Source organism: Pipistrellus hanaki (assembly GCF_964339955.1).
Source record: "Pipistrellus hanaki genome assembly, chromosome: 1".
Lineage (NCBI taxonomy): Eukaryota > Metazoa > Chordata > Mammalia > Chiroptera > Vespertilionidae > Pipistrellus > Pipistrellus hanaki.
The window spans coordinates 159,149,559-159,173,485 of record NC_140503.1 but is presented as its reverse complement, the minus strand read 5'-3'; the positions used below and the strand labels follow the sequence as shown (position 1 = coordinate 159,173,485).

The 23,927-nt window shown below is 37.1% G+C and overlaps 1 protein-coding gene across 1 annotated transcript in view; it reads left to right on the top strand.

The window, feature by feature from the left end:
- Positions 1 to 23,927, top strand: part of ARHGAP24 (Rho GTPase activating protein 24) — a 430,260-nt gene that overhangs the window by 179,289 nt on the left and 227,044 nt on the right. The window contains exon 3 of the mRNA XM_084881950.1: positions 17,269 to 17,356. Coding sequence (XP_084738076.1) covers positions 17,269 to 17,356 — 88 coding nt within the window. The remainder of the gene's footprint in view (positions 1 to 17,268; positions 17,357 to 23,927) is intronic.

Below are 23,927 nucleotides of genomic sequence, written 5' to 3'. Positions count from 1 at the left end.
ATATAGTAGATAAAATGAAGGGAGAGGAGGAACTTAAAAAGGGAAGTATATACTCTGTTATGTTTTGGTAAAGAAGTAGAATAAAGAGAGAAGTGAAACAAGTTTTTAAAAAACATCTACTCTTCTATTTTGGTAACAGAAACAGATGTAAGTATATTTACATATGCAGTTTTCATAAAAAACTTATATTTACATATGCAGTTTTCATAAAATTAGAATAATATATGCATTAAAATGATTATTTCAAGTTCCTTTCTAGTATCATAGTAAGTAGATGTCAATTTAGTCATTGATTTTCACATGTGTTTTGTGAAATATACTTCTTAAATGTATTTTAGCTAAAATACTTCAATATCCTTTATTATATTCATGTTTCTATAGATTTTAAATTATTATAAGAAAAGATAAAAAAAAATTTCAATTTAGTATTTTTTTTTACCTAAATCATTAATAAGTTCTTCAGTATAATGCAAAAAAAAAAAAATCAGATAGATAAATGTTTATATTTCTTTGTTTTGGGGGTTTGTGAGTCTTTTTTTCCCCCTTTTTTAAAAATTTGTTTTTATTGATTTCAGAGGGAAGGGAGAGGGAGAGAGAGATAGAAACACCAATGATGAGAATCATTGACCAACTGTGTCCTTACTGGGGATGGAGCCCACAACCCGGGTATGTGCCCTAACTGGGAATCGAACTGTGACCTCCCTGACCTCCTGGATTCATAAGTAAACCTTTAACCACTTAGCTGGCCAGATAAAGTTTTGTGAGTCTTGATGTATTATAATTGCGATAGTTCTTAGAGTACATGACTAGACAGTCAAAATTAAGTTCACATTTAATTTACAGCAACACTTGTACTCAGTTTTGAACATTTAACCTCAGCTTTCATTATTGTGAAACTATAGATTATGCTTACTTTGATGTGACTTAGTTTTCTATATTTGCGTATTGAAGTTCTAGTATCTACAAACTAACACCCGCCCAGCTTCATTACCAGCCTGAGAGTAAGCATAAACACAAATTTAACTTGTTACAAATGACCCTTGAAGGCCACTCTTTGAGTCTAATAAGTGCAAGATATGTTCATGAAGACTCTCCTTGGCTCTGTGTAAGGTAGTAGTGCATGAAATAAAGTGAAGGTCAGAAGCTGTCAGTGAGATCATCAGAGACACATGTAAGAGGAAAGGTTACACGTGGGAAAGAAAAGAGAAGAGAAGCCTGTATATGGACAGGATAAAGGAGAAAAATGAATAAAAACAAACTAAAGATCCAACCAATATTATGCCTGAGACAATTGGGTCATTGTTGACAAAAATGAAGCTGGGAAGGAAATTTTATCTCTTGTTTATATTAAAAACAGATCCTATCAAAGGCAGGATAGGAAATAGGAAAATTCAAGTAAAAGTTGCCTGGTCACCCAAAAGCCATACTTCAGTAATAAGGCCAATCATGTGTTTTTCAAGGTCAGTTTATTTACTCATCCCACAAATATTTTTGACTACTCATCATCTGATGACAGTATTTTCTCTGCGTGGAGTGTGATAGGTATTATGCAACATGCATGATGCTCATAACTCCTGTCTTTGAGCATATTACTTAAATGAGGATAAAGAGTAGAAGAGCAATTTAGCATTCCTGTTAGAAAAACTTCACAAAATTATTTCACAGGGTATGGGGTAGACCATTCTGATTAGAGAGATGTGTACAGAGGCTACCACGAGGTAATGTGTTCAGGGACAGTGAGAGATTGCAGAGGAAGGAGCCTCAACACTGGGCTAGGAATGCGGTTGTCTGATCTGGCAGCAGGGAGAAGCTCTCCAAGCCCCAGAACATCAGTGACTATGCACTTTTTTTTTTTTTTTAATAGTGTAAATCTGACCACTTTATTTTATTTTTAAATTCTTTATTGTTTAAAGTATTACATATAATATTACATATGGCTCCTTTTTCCCCATTGACCTCTCCCCAACCACCCCCATCACCCAGCACAAGCCTTCACCCCGCTAGTGTCTGTGTCCAATGGTCATGCTTATACGCATGTATACAAGTCCTTTGGGTGATCTCTTACACCCCTCTTTAAAATTTCAGGCTTATGGAGTTATTATTTACATACAACTATGTAATCACCACTGTAGTTAAGGTATGGGATAGTTACATTACCCCACAAAAATTCCTGTGTCCCTTCATAATCTTTTCCTCCCCACCCTCAGCTTCTGGTAATGATGTGGTTTCTATCAGGGCATGCTGGAGGCAACCAATTGATGTGTCTCTCCTGCATTGCTGTTTCTCTCTCTTTCTCTCTCCTCTTTCCCCACCCTCCTTCCCTTCATTCTCTTTCAAAATCATTGGGGAAAATATCCTCAGGTGAAGATTAACTAAAAAAAAAAAAAAGGAAAACAAAAAACAAACACACACACACACAAAAAAGGGGGGGGAGAGTAATGGGGGCTTGGTAAAGATGTTTAGAGCCATAGAGTATTATTAACCAATGGTTGTGGAGGGAATTGAGGGGGCAGAGGATCTCCAGAGTCAGATTTCGGCTTGTTATAAAGTAGAACTTGCATGCATTTTTAAATAGGAAAGGGGGATTGGGTTTAATATTAGTTTAAAAAATTTGGAGGGCAAAAATATACATAAAAAATGGGGGAGTGCAAAAGGGGGTGACAGTTCTACAGGGTTTTACATACAAGTTGTTTTTGGAATTTTTTTCATTATTAAGTATAAGGATTCACATCAGAATGGCCTACTCTGCACAGGTTTCTGTATGCCCTGGTGCTGCTCCCAACCTGAGTGCAATCAGCTGCCATACAGAGGCGAGAGCACTGGGGTGAATGTAGTCGGTGATTTTACAAATGATCAAAGTGTTTTCCATGGTGATGAGGCCTTCAGTATTTGGCTGAATGCAGAGTATGTCGAAGTGGTAAGGTGGTGATAAGTTTTCATCACTAACCTTGTTTGTACTTTTGTACGCTGCTTGCACTAGTATCTTTGTGTGAATTTTAACAGTTGTTTTACAGTGTATACAGATTGTTAAGCATAATTTATATAAAGATATTTCTGTTTACCTTTATGTATTTTAAAAAGAACAGTACAATAGATGGTTAAATGTTCTTGAATTGTGTTTGTATGTTATTTTATGTTCTATTATCTCTTCACCCCCTATGAATTTGATTGTCAGGAATAAAAAAATAAAATGCTAATCTTGTCATTGAAAAAAAAAATAAAGTAGAACTTGGAAAGGACCAGAGCTTACCATCATGGACTGAACTTTTTCAAGATAAGGCCTTTCCACTGGCGTGTCCAACAGATGATGAAGGAAGATGCAGCTGTCAGATCCTGAACCTGCCTTTCTGGCTCCCTCTCCTCTATAGGTCTCTAGATAGAGGCATGCCCTGGAGATCTTCCCAGTATTCCCTACCTCACCAGTCCACACATTCTCCCTAGATTACTTTAATTAATTGTGTGCCTTCAAATACAATGTAAAGTTTGATGACTCTCAAAACTAAATCTCTTGGATCTATGTCTGGAACTTGAGACTTATATATCAAACTTTCTACTTGGCAGTTTCCTATGTTTAATGAGTGTTTCAAACTGAATATGGCTGAACTCTTAATTTCCCCTCAAATCCTGTTTCTCCCCTTCTCTATCCTATCATTAGACCATGAGGTATTCTAATGCTCAAACAAAATTCTAAACATTATAGTTGTTTCCCTTCTTTCCTTAAGCCTCACATCTAAGACATTACTAGCTCTACTTTACCTCCAAAATATAATCCAAATAAAACCACTGATCTTCATCTTAATGGCTGCCCATCTTCTCTATCCTGAACTAGCCTGGACTCCTGTTTTTACTCTCACCCTTCAACAATCCATTTTCAATTCAATAACCTGTGAGTTCTTTGCAAAATAAAATTCAGATGATACCATGCTCAAACTCATCCAATGGCTCTTCATTGCACTTACAATAAACATCCAAACACAACCTTAGCTTATGAAGAGGGCCTGATCACCCCTGCCTTTCTCTTAGAGATAAACAACTCGTGTCATTTTTGTGTGGATAGACTCTCATTAGCATTTATATCTCAACTAAAATGTCACCAGTTCAGAGAATAATAATTCCAAAGTAAGCTACCCAGGCACTTTCAAACATACACCTTATTTTAATTAACTATAGTACACAGCACATTGCATAAATAATTCCATTATGTTTTTTTAATTTATTTATACTCTAATGGATATATTTATTTCTTCCTTCATTAAAATGTAACCTTCAAGAGAATAGGAACATTGTCCACTTTCTATGGTGCTTTATCTCCAGCACTCAAAACATTGTCTGACCTAGAGAAATGCAATAAAAATTTATTTGGCATTCTGATTTTATCTTTGTCATGATATCTGGCCTTGCAGGATGCTTGTGTTCTGTTACAGTGCCTTCTTTCGTATAGGAAAGCAAGGCATGTTAAAACAGCTGTTAAAAAAACAAAACAAAACAAAACAAAACAGAACAAAACAAAAAAACAAGAAATAATTTTAATTTTATATATTTTAGAAGGGGGAAGACATGTTAATTTTAACTATTGCAAATTAAACTAAATTGTAATTGCCTTACCACATTCGTTGTTTCTGATTAATCTGACAGGAGCAGGATGGAAATGAATATTTGGAATTGAAGCGCATTGCTTCTTAATCATAAGAGCCAAGTCAGTATTTTAAAACTAGATAAAAAAAAAAATCAATGACATTTGAATGGGTTAGGGCAGGAGCCAGGAACAAACAAATTGCGTGAGAACAACTATAAAATCAATGGAACTTACAAGATGAAAAATATTAGAGCATTGAATCCAAAACTTTAGTCATTAATATTTCTCCTGAGATTATTTTCTTAAGCAAGAATACTAGCTGCTTGCCAAGAAAGGTCAAAATTAAATTAAAAACATTCTCTCTCTCTCAGCTCCCAAGTAGGTGCCTTCATACATCTAGAATAATATGGAGTCCACTAGCTAAGTGTTTAACACTATGAGTGAATGAAAACCATTTTTAATACAAAATGTGTTGTTTTTAATTTAAAAAATAGTATTCTTTCCTGGCCAGAGAGTTGTCCCAGTATGTCAAAGTTGCAGGTTCAATCCCTGGTCAGGGCACATACAAGAAGCAACCAATGAATGCATAAATAAGTTGTACAACAAATCTATGTTTCTCTCTCTCTCTCTCTCTCTCTCTCTCTCTCTCTCTCTCTCTCTCTCTCTCTCCCTCTCCCTCTCCCTCTCCCTCTCCCTCTCCCTCTCCCCTTCATATCTCTCTAAAAAATTAATAAAATAAAAAATTTTAAAGTACTATTCTTGCACTACAGAAATTATGGAGGAAATGTATAAAGAATTTTTAAAAATTCAATTATATAGAGAAAAGTACTAACATTTTTGTGAAATTTTTTTATTTGAATACTATATTCATTTTAATTTAATTTGTGAATACATAAAACATTTGTAAAATTTCAAAATCAAAACTGTAGTAAATGTTCACAAGAAAAGTCTTACTTTCCATCCATTCTTATTCTGCTGCCCTCACATTCCTGATAGGTAACTACTTTGATTAGATTCATGTGTATTCTTCCTGTGACATTTTTATGTGAGTCAAGGCAAATGCAAATATATTTTATAGTATCGTTTCTTTCTTACTTAAGATATAGCATATGAATGTGTATTTCTAAACTAAACCATCCTTTCTCTTTATAATATATCCTCCTTTAGAGGTCATATATAGGAAACATGTATAATGGAGTATTATGCAGCTATAAAAAGATAAGCTATATCTATTAAATATTTTTAAGTATTAAAGTTCACTTATATTTTTCTTAGTATTCCTCTACTTCGTTGACTCACAGGCCTGGCTGAGGGATTCTCCCCTCACCCCTAGGCATGAATGTCATGCACCAGACCTCTAGTATAATATAAAACACCTGATATGATGGTGATTGATTTTTAGTGATAGACACCTGATTTGTTCCAAATCTTGCCTTTCAAACAATGCTGTTTTAATGAAAATACACTTAGAAATAAACCATTTCTTATATGTGTGGGTGTGATAAATATTGCCAAAGTGCCTGCTATAAGAATTTAGCTTTGGATGCTGAACACACAATACAGTGTACAGATGGTGTATTATAAAACTGTACACTTGAAACCTTTATGATTGCATTAATCAATGTCATTCCAATACATTCAATAAAAATATTTAAAAATTATTACTTTGTCCTTGTACTACCAATGTAAGAGTTCTGTTTCCTTACCAACAGAATATATTGTTAAACTTACAGAATTTTGCAAGAGCATGTTTTCTTTTCACAAATAAATATCACATTGCATTTGCAATTTCAGCAACAAATTTTAAGAATTACATCAAACATAATTAATTGTAAGTCAAAGAAGTAGAGGAATACCAAGAAAAATAGGTGAACCATCAGGCAAAGGAAATTTATTTTTTTTTAAAGAAGCTCAGCATGTCCAAAACAGCTGTGCAATTAAGTCTCAAATTTTCTTCTTTTTGTAAATGACTTTTTTTTTCTCCCAGTTACACTTTCTAATTTTAAAATTCAACTATATGGAAAATTATCAAAGTAACTATAAAATAAATTTTCAAGGTCATTTTATTCAGTATCCCACATTATTTTGTTATTATAGATTTAACTATTGTGCAGTTTCTTCCAAGATTAAACTTAGGTTCTTTTCACACAGTTTGTAAAAACACAAAGGGCTACCGAGACCGGTTTGGCTCAATGGATAGAGCGTCGGCTTGGGGACTGAAGGGACCGGGGTTCGATTCCGGTCAAGGGCATGTATCATACCTTGGTTGCGGGCATATCCCCAGTAGGGGGTGTGCAAGAGGCAGCTGATCGATGACTCTCTCTCATCGATGTTTCTAGCTTTCTATCTCTCTCCCTTCCTCTCTGTACAAAATCAATAAAATATATTTTTAAAAAAAACACAAAGGGCTTACAAGTTAATTATGGTAAAGGGTTAAATGGGGCTATTCTAATTATCATCAAATTTCTGTTCCATTGATAATGGCTTATTATACCCTTCTCCTTAAGGTCCAGGCATTTTCCTAACAAATATTATTATATAGCTACTAGAGGCCTGGTGCACGAAATTCATGCAAGTGTTGGCCTTTCTGCCAAAACCAGTTTGGCTCATTGGATAGAACGTCAGCCTGCGGACTGGAAGGTCCCAGGTTCAATTCCGGTCAAGGGCATGTACCTGGTTGCAGGCAAATCCCTGGTGGGGGGTGTGCAAGAGGCAGCTGATCAATGATCCTTTCTCATCGATATTTCTAACTTTCTCTCCCTCTTCCTTCCTCTCTGTAAAAAAGCAATAAAATATATATATTTTTTTAAAAAAGGAGTTGGCCTTTCTTCCTCTGGCTGCCAGTATTGGCTTCCCTCTGGCAGCTAGGACCCAGGCTCCCTCTGTGCGCCAGCAGGCACTTGGGACTCAGGCTTTTCTCCAGACCCAGCTTGGTTCGGGATGATATCTGGTCCAATTAGCATATTACACTTTTATTATTATAGATGACTTTTCCCTCTTGGTGTCTTATAACAAAACATATGCAAAAACTTTGCTTGTTTTCTCTTCTACTGCCATAGACTTCACTTTGAATCTTTGGCATTTACCATTCCCTGAGCAGCTGGCCTTTCATTTCCTAGTTGAGAAATAGTAATTGTTATCAAATGGCATGCATTATTGGATACCAAATACAAGGTCAAGGGCCCCGTAATTGATTGAGAAAGATTATCAAGTGAGCTCAGTTCTCTCCAAATAAGGACTCCTAACTTTGCCCCAGGTCTTCTGTCTAAGATGAGAATGTGACACTGATTGGGTTCATTTCTCCTATTGAGAGTTGAGGATTGGTTGAGGACGGATTTTCTTTGGCTACAACCTATTTGAGTGCCTTGAACAATGTGGATTCTTCCCAAAAATCATTGGCTAAGTAAAAGTTAGACACACTCACCAGCACTTGAGAATGAGCAGTGAACTCCTTTTAAAACCTCAGCTATTTACAGGCTCCTCCCAAGGGGTCACTGAAGGGTTTGTTTCAAAATATGTTGTGTTTGTATTTGTTTTCTTTGACTGCTGTGACCAATTACCACAAACTTGATGGTTTAAGAACAGCAGACATTTATTCTTTTTAAAATTTTGTTTTTATTATTGAAATTATTATAGATGTTCCTTTTCCCCCCTATTGACCCTCTCCAACCCGCACCTACTCCCGCCCCCTGCAGCCCTTCATGGGGGTTGGGGGCTATTTTCTATTGTCTGTGTTCATGGGTAATGCATATAGCATATAAGGTCTTTGGTTCTCTTCCTGCCACTGCCACTACCTCTGAAATTCCTCAGTCTTCACCTTGAAATTAATTCTCAGTTCTGTATGTTGGAAGTTCAAAATCAGGGTGTAGGTAGGCCCAGACTTTCTTCAGGGACTCTAAGAGGGAACTACTTTGGCTTCTGGTAACTGCCAGCATTTCCTGGCCTGAGACTGTCATTCCAACTTTTGCCTCCATTTCCATTTCAGCCTCTCCTCTGCATGTGCATCTAGTCTCCTCATCTCTCTGTCATAAAGGCTCTGGTGACTGGATTTAAGGTCTACCCAGATAATCCAGGATAACTCTGTCAGAATCCTTAATTTAATCATGTCTGCAGAGACCTTTTTTGCTGATAAGGTAACATTTATAGGTTCCAAGGATCAGGACTTAATATCAATGGGTGGCCATTACTCAGAGTACTGGACTATATTTAGACATTTTCCAGAACTTCCTTCCACCGTCTTTATTTCAAGGCAGAAGCCTAATTTTGAGATGAAAAAATAACCCATCAAACCTTGCCTCATTCTGTCATTTTTTTCTTTGCGTTAAAAATATTTATATGTTTTTTATTACTATACAAGTAATATGTGCTCATTATTAAAATTTTAAAAAATTGGCCGAAACCGGTTTGGCTTAGTGGTAGAGCGTCAGTCTGTGGATTGAAAGGTCCCAGGTTCGAATCCGGTCAAGGGCATGTACATTGGTTGTGGGCACATCCCTGGTATGGGGTGTGCAAGAGGCAGCTGGTCGATGTTTCTCTCTCATCGATGTTTCTAGCTCTCTATCTCTTTCCCTTCCTCTCTGTAAAAAAATTAATAAAATATATTTTTAAAAAATAAAATAAAATTTAAAAAAATTGGAAAAACTTAGCAAAATAAAACTATGACCTGGCTATTCAAGGATAACCTATATTAACAGTTTCATTTTTTCTAAGTATTTTGCATCCTCAACATATAATACCTATTGTATTTATGGTTGATGGATAAACCAATAAATCACATTGCAGCTTCCTCTCACATAAGAAATATACAGGCTTAGGAAGGGAGCTTGGGTCAAATTGTATCTCTGTGCTTTACTAGCTGTAGCTATTCAACTTATTTATGCTTCCACACTCTTTCTGTAAAAAAGTTATAATTGTCCCTTCATGTAGGGTTTCGGAAGATTAATGTAGTGCACAGTCCTGACACATAGTAACTCTCAGTAGAAATTGGCTGTGAAGATCCAAGATAGAAAAGGGGGATTTCACTCTGACGGGAAGAATGTGGAATAGAAATGGATGGGGGGATGGATTCTGTATTAACATTTGAGTTTTTTCTCTGATTGCAATCTTTCAAAATGTCATGAGACACCTTAAGAAAGGAAATACAAAATGGTTTGAACAAGTTCTGAATGCTTTTGATATGAGAGATTCATATGTTAGATAAGCCTGAGAAAGGTAATTTCTAAGGTCTCTATAAATTTTGAGAGTGTGATTATAGAATTTTGGTTTTAGAATAATAATTCCTTCCTTTCCCATATATCCAATCTGTTTCCCCCCCCCCCCCACAACCAAGGAATTTGCCCATTTTCCAAGTAATCAAAAACATGTAGTCAAATAGAAGCAACTTAAATGTAGCTAGAATGGTGGTGGTTATGTTCTCAGGGAAACTGTTATGCAGTTACTCTGGGGAAAAAATTGTGTACTTCTTTTCTGTCGAGAGAGAAAGTTCACAGGGGGTATGGGATCGTTGGGTATAAAAATAAAGGGTTAAAGCTTTTAAATAATTCCATCCAAATGCTGTACATATTTTTATTCATCACAATTAGTGGTATCCTGTTAGCTTCTTAAAATATGAACATATGTAATATTATGCAAATATTGTCTTAAAATTAAAATGAACTCAGAATGACAAATGCTTCTCAAGTGCTAACTCTGCAGTTTATAATAATAATAATAAAAAAAAACAGCAAAATGAGACATCTCTATAGAGAGTTTATTTCTATTTATTCAGAAATAACTTCATGCTATTATGTCTGTCATTGTTAATTTAAATAACAGTTGAACAATATTATGTGCATTACTTGCTCTTATGTTTTTTATTAGCTGAGGAAAAATAGTACATTGCAAAGTTTGCAGATGATATAAATATATGCTATTTTCTCTAGAAAACAACTTATAACAATGCTTAGGTTAGTATTCCCTGAATAGTTTTCACATCAGAATTACTTCAGTAAATTAAAAAATTATACCAATTTGCAAGTTTCCCCTCTCTTGTCTTTCTGGCAGCATCTCAGGTATGAGAGTAAATAATTTCATAGGGCAAGAAGAAACTTGGTAACTATAAAACTTCAAACTCTTTTCGATAGCAGTCATTGATTAGAAATTCTATATAAATAAAGGGTAATATGCAAGTATAATAGACCAAAAGGCAGAACAACCAATCAAAGCATAATATGCTAATGATATGCTAAGGCTGCTCAACCACTCACTATGAAGTATACTGATCACCAGGGGGCAGACAGTCAACTGGTCAACCAGTCACTATGAAGTGCACTGACCACCAAGGGGAAGATGCCCTCACTGGCAGGTTAGCTTTGCTGCTGGGTTCTGGCCCATTGGGACCAAGTGAGATGGGCCAGACATGCCCTAAAGCTCTCCCATAGTCCTCCCTGGCCCAATTGTGCACCATTGGGGTCCCTCAGTCTGGCCTGTGCTATCTCGCTATCTGGGACCCCTCAGGGGATGTAGAGAGAAGGTTTCAGCCCGATCCCATAAGCCACTCCCCTTGGTAAGGCCCTAGACACAGGGCGCATGGCTGGCAAGTGCTTCTGTGGCAGCACGAGTCTCTCCCAATCAGGACTGATTGGGTGTGAGCCCGCAGCAGGCATAGTGGGGCTGGGATGAGTGGGAGCAGCAGGTAGGAGCTGCAGGAGACATCTGACTGTGGGTTTTGGCCCAATCCCTGCAGGGCCACCCAGAGGGACTACACCCATGCACAAATTTGTGCACCATGCCTCTAGTAGGAACATAAATTGGGTTAATACTTAAAAGATAAAATCCTTAAAGCAGCTTGTATTCATTTGTTCCTTCTATTTTTTTTGCTCAAAAAAATATGTTAGGAGTTCACAGTGTCAGGCTTTTTGTTAGGTGCTCCCTGAGCTTTATTATTCTCATCTATAAAATTAGAAATACCTATGCTACAGAGTCAATGAGTGAATTAATGATATTATGGCATACTCATTTGTTTAACAAAATAGTAGTCAAGTAATGTTAGCAATCATCATTATCAACATCATTATGCTATGCTATATATTATTATTGCTGTTAATTAGAAGTTTGTTTTGATTAGTCTAGCTTTGCAAACATGCTCAGTAAAAATTGACTTCAAAATTTCTAATTAGTTTTTTCAATTAGATGATAATATTAGCATATATGTACAGAATCTATATTAGAATTGCCTCATCATTTGGGGGTCAGCAAAATGTGGGCCTAAAATATCTTTGAGCCTTCTGGAATATAAGAAAAATTTTTGTCAGTATTAAAAATACTAATAAATCTTTTGTCAGCTAAAAATAATCTGTATCAGGCATTTTTCTACAAACTACATGGTTGTTACGTTGGTCACACTTATTAAGTAGGTTCTACCTTTATCCCAATTTAAGAATGAAGAGCCTGCGGAATAGAGAGTTTGATTTGAGTAACTTGCCTGGAGTCACTTCACTAAACGGTGTAGAGTGGGAATCTGAGCCTAGGCAGCTCAACTCCAGAATAGATTTACCGAACACAAACTTCATCATGATTGGTTGATTATTGTGGCCAGAGCTCTTTCATAATCATATGTAATGTGTTTTCTTTTCATACTGGGGGCTTATCTGTATTTATTTATTTATTTATTTTTCAGTTTTCTATCTTCCCTGAGTGATTTTAAAATCCAGAAATGCAAGAAAGAGCATTCTTGACTTTCTCACTATTATAGTCTCTGTGCCTAAGATAAGACCAGTCACATACTAGGTGTTTTTTAATACAAATTTGTTGAATAGATTAATGAAATTATTTGCTACAAAGAAACAAAAATCAAACCAACTTACCTAGCTCGAATAAAAATGGTTGAATAATATTTATTTCACCTTGACCTCATTTTATTAAACCTCAGTCTATTTGCATTATAAATATAAATATTTTAATATTTATTTTTATTTATTTTTAAACATTTTTATTGATTTCAGAGAGGAAGAGATAGAAACATCAGTGATGAGAGAGAATCATTGATTGGCTGCTTCCTGGGGATCAAGCTAGCAATCTGGGCATGTGCCCTTGACCGGAATCCAACCTGGGACATTTCAGTCTGCAAACTGATGCTCTATCCACTGAGACAAACCAGCTAGGGCTAATGTACAATATATATTTATATAAGCTCATATTTCACCTAGTTTCAAGTGATGCTCATAATCATTGCTCTTGCTGGAAAGAATATCTCATCATTGTGCTTATGCAACTGACACAGCTACTGCACATGAATATGTTTTCCCATCCAAATGTCAGAGAACACTGTGCTTATTTTCAACATCATCTAGTCTTACCCCCAAGTCAGGTGGCTTTGGTTCAGTGATCTGACACTAACTAGAGATGACTTTCTTTTCTAGTAGCAATTTTAGCTGGAAACAAAATACTTGTGTGGTTCTGAATTCTGTTTCTTTTGCCAACTTTGAGCTGTCAAACTATAAAATAATTTGTTTAACATAGTATCCCATTTTCAAGCTTTAAAGATTCTTTATAAGAAGGAATAGTCCCCAGAAGGGATAAAAATAAGCATGATTTTATTCTGAATATGCTGATTAATTCTTGACATGTAATCATTGCCATATGTATTGAACTCTTATCATAAAGTTTCCATCCCTTTTTATTCCTGAGTTTCTTCATTCTGGTCATTTGTAGTGAGACATATTAAATATCATGGAGTAATCTGCTTTTTCTTAGAAAACTCAGTGTACTTGTGCTCTGGCTATGTGTCACTTATGATCCCAGCAAGAAATTGATGTCTCCACCTCAAAAGAAGTAATTAGAGGGCTTGTGACAAAGTGTTGCAAAGGTTAATAGAAACTAACAGATAGTGAAAAACATCCTAGGGCTAAAAACAGGGAGGGACCCATTATCACTCTTAGCTCTGCAGGAACCTTAGGGAGCCTGCAAGTTTAAGTATATGTGGACTAAGGCAGCTGCCCAGGTAACAAGGGCCAAACTGCTGCCTCACATGGAGAAGACAAGTCAATAATTATCCTCTCTTATGACCTCCTGCTATGGCCTGTCAAACCCAACCTGCAGCCTATATTTTTTCCCCCCAATTTATAGAGAGTTGTCTCCTGAGGTACAGAATAGAGTGGAGGGAAGAGCTGGTGGCCTGGGAGGAGGCAAGGCACGGAGGAGAATTGTTTATTCAGGAGAGTGGCTTGAATATACTTTATAAAACACTAGAGGACAGGTGCACGAAATTCGTGCACAGGGGTGGGGGGGTGTCCTTCAGCCCAGCCTGCACCCTCTCCAATCTGGGACCTCTTGAGGGATGTCTGACTGCCCTTTTAGACTGAATCTAGGTGGGATCCAGCCTAAAAGGGCAATTGGACATCCCTCTCACAATCCAGGACTGGTGGCTCCCAACTGCTTGCCTGCCTGCCTTCTTGATTGCCCCTAACTGCTTCTGCCTGCCAGCCTGATCACCCCCTAACCATTCCCATGCCAGCCTGATTAATGTCTAACTGCTCCCCTGCCAACCTGTTTTCTCCCAACTTCTCTCCTCTGCCAGCCTGGTCACCCCTAACTGCCCTCCCCTACAGGCTTGATTGCCTCCAACTGCCCTCCCTTGCAGGCCTGGTCCCTCCCAAGTGCCCTCCCCTGCTGGCCATCTTGTGTCCACATGGGGGCAGTTGTGTGTTGGAGTGATGGTCAATCTGCATATTACTCTTTTATTAGATAGATGGAGGCCTGGTGCACAGATGGGGGCCAGCTGGTTTGCCCTGAAGGGTGTCCCAGATCAAGGAGGGGTTCCCTTGGAGTATGGGGTGGCCTGGACAAGGGGCCTCTGGTGGTTTGCAGGCCGGCCATTCCCCCTGGCGATCCAAGTAGAGATCTGGAATTTATTTACCTTCTTCAACTGAAACTTTGTAGTCTGCAGCTGAGCCAAGCCTCCTGCTTGCTCCATGGCTGCAGCCATTTCTGTTTGGATTTATTTACCTTGTATAATTGAAACTTTTTAGCCTTAAGTGGAGGCTTAGGCCAGCTAGGGCAGGTGGAAAGCTTGGCTTTTTCTGTTGCCAGGAAACTCCCAAGCCTCCCTCCTGCTTTCTGTAGCTGTAGCCATCTTGGTTGGGTTTATTTGCATAGTCTCTCTGATTGGCTGGTGGGCATGGATGATGGGCATGGCTTGTGGGTGTAGTGGAGTGATGGTTAATTTGCATATTATTCTTTTATTAGGTAGGATATGTACAGTTTAATATTCTAAGCAGAGCCAGAAGGTATAGTATTAAACAGGAGACATATATACACACATATTCACATACCTGCATGCATAAATGAATATTGTATCTACCTGGAAGGTTAGATGCTATGTTCTAAAACTAAGTTAAATCACAAATTTAATTACTTCACAAGGTTATTTAATTAAGTAAAATAAACTTGTAATTGAACTGATCTTATAATTTTTTATAGAAATCATATAGATTTCAAACCTATCTATAAAAGAAGTCTTAATTATGCTGAATATTTGCAATATATTTAGTAATTTTTTTAAATAAGTATTGAAAAATACCAAGAAGCCATGGAAAGTAGGTACTTCTAAAAAGAGTGGTTAATAGTGCTGAAAGTTCCTGGTAGGTCAAGTTCATTGAAGATTGAAAGCATGAAGCTTTTGAGAATCATGTAATTAGAATTATGGGTGCACAAACTAGAATATAGTGGATACATATAAGAATACTAGAGACCTGGTGCACAAAATTCGTGCACTCGAAGGTAGACTGCACCCTCTCATAGTCAGGGAGCCCTCAGGGATGTTTGACTTATGGGTTAGGCCCGCTCCCTATAGGACAAAACACTGCTGAGGAGGTGGCAGAGGCTCCCACCACCTGCTGCTGTGCTAGCCAGCCATGAGCCTGGTTTCTGCCTGACCGGCTCTTGCCCTGTGGGAACACACTGACCACCAGGGGACAGTTCCTGTGTTGAGCATCTGCTCCCTGGTGGTCATTGAGCAACATAGCTACCAGTTATTCTGCTGTTATGTCGATTTGCATATTAGCCTTTTATTTTATAGGATAATGTGTTATTATGGGCAAGGCTTCTAATTCAAAATTTTTTAGGTAGTTAAAGAGAGGGGCAGAATTTTCACTTGAGCCTGAAGCTAAAATTGCCCTTAGCTCAAAAATCTGCATACCACTGAGACACATCTTGGTGAGGCTCATTCTGAACCCCCACACTGTTGTATTATGTGTGTAAGTACTGGGAGCCATCTAATCTCTTCTGTGAAAGGAACCTTTTGTAACGTTACAATGACTAACTTTATCTCATAAATTGTGTTTTGGCTTCAGGCCTGTATCCAGTATACATGCAGCAATTTCAGCTCTTCTGTTCAGTATTTACCTGGCACATATTTAATTTAATTTAATTTAATTTAATTTAATTTAATTTAAATCTTTCTAGATTTTTATGTATTAGATAGGAATAGCCCATGGACACAGACAATAGTCCGGCAAAGGCCTGGAAGGGGCAGGTGCAGGGTAGAGGAGATCAATGGGGAGGAAAAGAAGGTAAAGCAAATGGACATCTGTAATATTTTCAACAATAAATATACATTTTAAATAAAGGCAGATATCTTAGTTGAAAAGAGTTTTATGTGAAATAATATCTGTAATTGCTCTACACTGTACTTTATATTCTAAACTCCTTTCAAAGAGATATTAATTGACCTTATGTTCACTTAATGTTAATTGAACCTATGTTCATTGACTGCAGGACTGACTTTTGCCATGCCAACCCAGCACTGACTGCCTCGGGGGCTGCAATCAGACCCTGCTTTTCTCTCTCAGCCTCTGTCTAGAACTGATCGCAGCCCCTCTGCAGTCAGTGCTGGGTTGCCTCAGCTGAGGTGCCCGCAGTGCGGCATTAAGTGCTGGGTCGCCATGGCAGCACTTGGTTGTGAAAACCAAGGCAGAGACAATAATTAACTTAGTCAATGTTACCATAGCTTTCTCTTAATTATCCTTTCTCTTTTCTGTTAAAATTCTCTCTCTTTAGCGGATCATCCTCATGGTTTTGAGACACATTTAAAAGTTTGTCCTAATAAATAACTTAGACTTCAGCTCCCCCTCCAGCTATCATCTTTTAATCCCCTTGCCTAGCATAGTTATCTAGACTGAATCTATCCTAATATATAAAACCCTGGATAACTTTTTAAATATGTCTCAGAACCATGAGGATGATCCACTAAAAAGAGAGAACTTTAACAGAAAAGAGAAAGGATAATTAAGAGAAAGCTATGGTAACATTGACTAAGTTATTTATTGTCTCTGCCTTGGTTTTCACAACTATAGATGGGGAAAATATACCTGCCTCATAAGATTATTCTAGCAATTAAATAATATGTTGATAGAATGTTTAGTAAAAAGTTTGGCATACAGAATGCATTTTATACATTGGTGCTTAAAATGGATCCAGCACCTAACAATATCTCATACATACTAGATGGTCAGCAAATATTTGTTAAATGTTGAATGAGTATGATTCTATTACATGATTTTTTATTATATGGGAATATAAATGAGTCTGCTGCATGTTACGGTACACTGGTTATAGATGCACCTTGAATATTCACTGATGATGATGATGATGATGATTCTATTTAATATTTGCCACCCTGATGATGTTGATGTTTTGGGCATTTGTGTTCACAGGGTGCTATTTTTCTGCCTGGAAATAAAGTCCTGGAACATCCCTGCAATGAAGAGAGTCCAGGGAAATTCCTTTTTGAAGTAATTCCAGGTAAGATCATTTTCTGATTTGATTGCATTATTGCTGTTCTATATTGGTAGAGGTGAAAACAAGTCAGACAGACTTTATTCATGGCTGAGCCCATTAATTTGAGGAGGGAAGTATCAAATTTGGTTCATATTTACAGAGATAATGATTCCAGGCATCTCCACTCGATACAAATGAACGTTAACCCCCCCCCCCACACACACACACACAAATGCATGGCCACATGATTATTGGATGGATATCCATCTGTCCACAGACTCCAGAGTGACCAGAAGTCATGACACAACATCACTAAGACACTATTGGAGACAAGTTGACTTTACAGCGCTCTTGCAATATGAAAAGCTTTGCAAGGTATGACAGGTAGAATGCATTGTCAGCTGATTTACTGCCATAATTTCCTCATAAAATGACATTGTAAAGAAGCCTTTGCTATAAAAAGGAAAGAAAAGACCTCCTTCAACAACTGACAAAATGTTTCAGTTCTGTACCTCAACTTTGTTCCCAACGAACCACTTCCATATGTTTGGCTTGTAAAGTTGAGGATTCCTCTGCCAAGTTATCAGATCCTGCAGTTAAATTTCTTCAACATCTGTTTTTTTTTCTAGTCATCTGCATTCATCCCTCTCAGAGTACCTGGTTTTCACTTAGACCTTTAACTCACCCAGCAACAATTTCTCTAAGGCCATTGTCTACTTCTTGGATGAATTTTTTAGCCTTTCCTTAATTCTTAATATAATAACAAAAAAAGAGGGATCTACTTTTTGTAGCATTGACACTGATGTGCTATTGACATTGATTTAATCATAGCTAGGGTGAGTTTTAATTTATTTGGGTGACTAATATGTAATGCATACCACTAAAGCTGGCACAGAGGCAGTCAACAAAACATTTCCCCCATATTTATAAATGTTGGGAATCTAAAATGTGAAAGTATATTTTTCCCCTCAATGAAAACAGTTGTAGCATTGAGTTCATCTGGCTCACAGTGGAATCCATGACTAAATGTTAATTAATGCAGCTGAAGTGCAGAAAGGTTACTCAGATGCATTGTGTTATTTGTTTCCCTCCAAGGAGAACATATTGCATGAAACCTGAATCTTGTTTGCCCTATTAAGAGCTTTTTTATACTTACTTCTTAGTGGAATACTCTGTATGGAATCAAATTCCAGATGTTGCAAAGTCTTTGAAGTATCACCAGAGGAAATTTCTTCCCCTATTTATCTTCAAACATTAGGGCCTGTTGGCTTTTAAATGAGCATGGCATTAAACTGACAGCTTTGGCTCTTTATCTCCAATAATTCTAAAGGTCTACTACTGTGTAGAGATTTCATCTTTCTGTTGTTCTGATGTAATATAAATGGATATTGTCAAGACTTCTAGAGACAGCTGTGTCTTTGAGCTCAGGAAGTCATAAAACCTCCCTTCCAAGATTGCTGTTCTAGGTCATGTGTGGCACATGCAGTGCATATGAAATAATGGCTTTTGATGAGCAAAGCTTAAGAAGCTCAAGACTCTATGATGTGGAATCTGAAGGTTGTTCTTTCAAAACAAATGAGTCCAGAGCTCATTTGAAAATATGCTTCTTGAATCATTAGTCCAATATGTGTAGCTTCTAAATTAGGATTTATAACTCTGAAGTGACAATAGAATTGTGTTAAATGCTTCTTTGAAGAGGGATTTGGAAAATCACTTTGGCACAGTGAGAATTCAGTGTCTGCGCCATTAATCTTGGTCATTGGGGTTTTATTGGTGTGTCCCTAACGTCAGGATGGAATTTCAGGCAAATGCTTCTGTATTTGTATGAAAATGTGAGGATCTGTATCACATGATTTTTATCAATTTTTACAAAATCAGGATTACTCAGGAATAGAATGACATGATTTCTTTTTGTAAATAGGAATGACACAATAATATTTTCTAAGATTTCCAATTGTGAAATAGTTTGACATGGGGAACCTTCAAAGTGCAATAGTGTTGTTGTTTTTTTATCAGAAAGGATAGGAGACAGGAAAAATGGTGAAAATGTGATCAGTGCCTTATACAGAATCCTCTTCATGCTAAAGGCATATCATCTTAACACATACTTATTCTATTGTACATTGCTTTCACTGTGAAATTCTCTTGATCACCACTTCTAAAAACCCATGTTGCAGATGATGCTTACAGAACCAGCACTATTCTGTTTTTATGGACATGCACCTTAAACCTAACTACCCAAGGAATAGCCACAATAAGATACCTTAATCCCACCTGCCTATAATGGTATCTAAAAAACTGGCAATAGCCTCCAGGAAGCTCTTTGACAAATATTATACGTGTGTGTGTGTGTGTGTGTGTGTGTGTGTACAGACAGGGTAAGGCAAATCTAGGTTTACAGCTGTTCATATGGAAAAAATGCAGGTTATGATTATTACAATAAATTTGTTTTTTTAAATATATTTTATTTATTAGAGAGAGGAAAGGAGAGGGAGAGAGAGATAGAAACATCAATGATGAGAGAGAATCATTGGTTGTCTCCTGCACACTGGGAGTTGAGCACATAACCTGGGCATGTGCCCTGACTGCTAACTGAACTGTGATCTCCTGGTTCATAGGTCGACACTCAACCTCTGAGCCATGCAGATCAGACTACAATAGCTTTATTAATTAACACTGTGTTTCACATACTCACAACTGTAAACCTACTTTTGCCCCACCCTATATATGGAGGGAGAGAGTTTATGACATATGTGTATATATCTTTATAGTTCCCAGATTTTTGTTTTGTTTTTGCCTTAGTATAAAATACCTTATGATAACAAGTCTTAATCATGTGCAAATAAAAAAAGCAAGATTTTTCGATAGAATTGGGCATCTTACTACAATTCTATGAGGCAGCTATATTATCTATTACTTTGGGTAGTATATTTCTGTACAGGCTTTAAGCTTTTGTAAAAACCTACCTGAAAAAAAAATCTACCATAATTTAGGATTAATTTTTTATAGATTTGCTGTCTCATAAAACAAATTATCTTGGAATAATGCTGTGATTTAAAGCCTTTCACTTCAAATTTTTTTCCATTTCTCTACTTGTTATTTAAAAAGGAGGTGTTAGCCAAATTGGCGTATTTGAAAACTTCGCTGTCTGACATGCCAGATTTTAGACTGGATTACATTTTATGGCCAAGTGCTAAGCTTTTGGGAAATGTAGTTGAGAAAAGAATTTTGGCAGACCTTTAATGTATAGTGCTCAAAGAAAGAGCTTTGCTTCTCTCAACATGTGTACTGTGGAAGTTTTTCTTGTGATATTAAAAAAAAAAATAACAGAGTAATTAATGGAATGATGATGCCTTAACTTTCTCGGAAGAATAGTCTGTCACATGGAGACTGCCCTGAAGCTTGTGTTTTTTAAGTTTCTTTTTTCTTTTTTGCTTAGTTAATTTGTGCAAATTATTTAGAGAATGTGAGTAGGAGTTGTTTATGGCATGAAAACATAATTCTATATACACAAGTAGTTCTAAACATGAGTTAAATAAGTGCATTGAAATCAGCATGCTTTAGCTACTATGTATTCTTTCATATAAAAATGTATTTGGAATTTTTTTTGCTTCTGCATTCCCTTGATAAGTAAAACGCCTTAAAACATACATTTAAAAGAGACTATTAAAATGGTTAAAGGACATTTGAAATGTTTGTAATCTTTTGAAATTCTGGCTAATACTTCGTCAACCAAAAGGCATTTGTGGCATTTATAAACCAGTTGTAAGTGTAATCTCATGCTCGCTCTTACGAGAAGTGCTGAATGTAGCGTGCTCTCAGTGTTTGTGGACATGTGGGTCCATGCACATTTAGTTTTATCATTCACTCTACATGCTAGATCTGGGTGAGCAAATATTTTCTGGAAAACAACAACAACAACAACAACAAACAAAAACAGAGTAAATGTTTCAGCCTTTATAGGCCATAAAGTCTCTGTTACAATTATCCAACTTTGTTGTAACATAAATGGGTATGGCCGTGTTCCAATAAAACTTTACTAATGGACACAGACATTTGGATTTTATATAATTTTCAAATCTAAAGAAATATCCTTCTTTTCAATTTTTTTCTAATAACTTAAAAATGTAAAAAAAAATACACAGTGGGCTAGATTTAGCCCATAGGCCATAGCTTGTGGACCCCTGTAGCGAGATTTGAAAAAAAAAAAAAAAAGCCAAACTATGAAAAGGAGTCTGAGGATACTAATATAAATCACTAATCCTCGCTGGTGCCGCCAGAGCCAGAATTAGAGCTCTGAGACAGCCTGTCTCCCCAGGCCATGGCATTACCCACTGGCTGCCTCAAAATCAGGATGCAGAAGCTGTTTGCCAATCTTTTTATTTAGCAGCTCTATCATTGAATGCTATCTATTTTCTTTTTCACCAGGATGAACCAAAAAAGTTTTAGTGACCAAATTGAAATTCTCTGTTTAAACCATGTCTTATCTCATTTAGAATTCCTGATCCCGTCTAGAGCTAAACTCTGTTTTATGAGTTTTCAATAATTGAATACCATTAATAGGATGTTGGGTGTGCCTAGCCTGAAAAAAATTCCCCATACTTTGTCCAGTCCACGCAAGTTCATGGAGATATTCATACATATTCTGAAAAGGAAAAATTTTTTTGCAAGATCAAATAGCTTGAAGTATCATCAAAACTCTCCTTTTTCCAATGTACATATCTTAAAGATTTAAGAATCATACAGAAAAGGACAATACTGTCTTCACTGGTAAAGCTAACGAATTAATTTTCTAAGAGGGGTGGTTTATTTATCCTACTACCCATTTATTAACATCTCTAACCCTCACCTACCAGTTCTGTAACTTGCATATGAAAAACACTCCCTTAATATTTGTAGTTAATGTTTACAGAAATTGTATCAAGTCATGTAGTCTTATATGTCAGGCTTCATCTACAATGGCTCACTTAATATGACTATGCCTGTGTTAGATACCATCCTCCTCATTGGTAAACAATGGTACAAACTCACATTTCTAACAAATGCTAAAACTAATCTTCACATCTATCTGAGCCCATGAAACCACCACATGCTACAGCTTTCTTCTCCCAGAGAGAATATGGGTAGGTTTATTATCTAGAGCCAACAGAGGCCAAAAATCCAAGAATTAAGAGACATAAGGATGACAAATGAAGAAATGAGATTAAGGGTTTAAAAGTTCATGTACTCTGCATATCCTTCTACTCTCATGAGACTCAACATCTTAAAAAGTGTTTGTATTCACTTTCTTTCCCATTACATTTAAAGCTCTTAAGTAGAAACAATACTTTCCATTCCTAGTGTCTAGTACAGTATATGCTCAATTCATGCTTGTTGAATTAATGGGTAAACTGAATCTCAGTTTATCATCCTGTATAATAAAAGGATAATATGCAAATTGACAGAATAGCAGAATGACCAGCTGCTATGACTGTACACTGACCACCAAGGGGTAGATGTTCAATGCAGGAGCTTCCCCCTGGTGGTCAGTGTGCTCCCACATGGGAAGTGCTGCTCAGTCAGAATCCTTGAGCCAGACTTAAGGCTGTTGAACGCATCCGCAGTGGTGGGAGCCTCTCCCGCCTCCATAGCAGCACTAAGGATGTCTGACTGCCGGCTTAGGCCTGCTAATCCCCGCAGAGTGGTGGACTTCCCCCGAGGGCTCCCGGACTGTGAGAGGGAGCAGGCTGGGCTGAGGGGACTCTTCCTGCCATCTCCCCCCATGAGTGCACAAATTTTGTGCACCAGGCCTCTAGTCTGTGTAATAATTGTATTGGATTTGCCAAAACCAATATAACCTTGCACTCATTTAACTTGATTGCAGCTTTTTCTCTCAATGCCTTAGAAGACAAGAAACTAAAGACTTTCATTAATTCACAGATCACATTCCTTAAAAAGTAGTCTGCATTTCCTCATCCTTCGTTAATGCTAAAACCAATAGTGTCAGTATTTTAGTAGCAGAAGGTGTTTACTTGCAAATTATTTCCTGTAGATGTGATCCTCCTCCCCACTGTGTTTTGTGGCATGGTTTCATTATGCATTCAGAAGCTATTTGTGTTCACCTGTCTTTTATTATCCAATGATTGGGAAGGGTTTTGCAATCCAATCAAGCTAAGAAAATAGACAGTAAAGTGCTAGGCAAATGTGAGCCACTGTTTTATGAAAAGAGAGTTTCTCCGGGCGGTTCTTTTTCTGTGATAGGGTTTTTTGAGCTGTATCTTAGCTAGGGAGAGAGTGTGTTTGAATGAGTCAATGGCCAGTGGACAGAAAAACCAGTAGACTGGAAAGGAAGACAAAAACCAGTAGACTTCCCTAATGAGGAAGCGAAAGTATACTTCATAGGAAAAAGAACATGTCAGAAGGAGAAAAGTGAGTGAGCAGAGAACACACTGATCATTTGGGCAGGGAAGGGGAAGCTGGTCACAAGGGGAAACTGGCATAACACTAAGTCTTATGCCAGCCCTCAGGGAACCAGGGAAGTCCTTTTTTTTTTTAATTTTCTTTTGTAATACAAAACTGAGCTGAAGTGTTCCTAAATGTTTCAAAAAGCAAGACC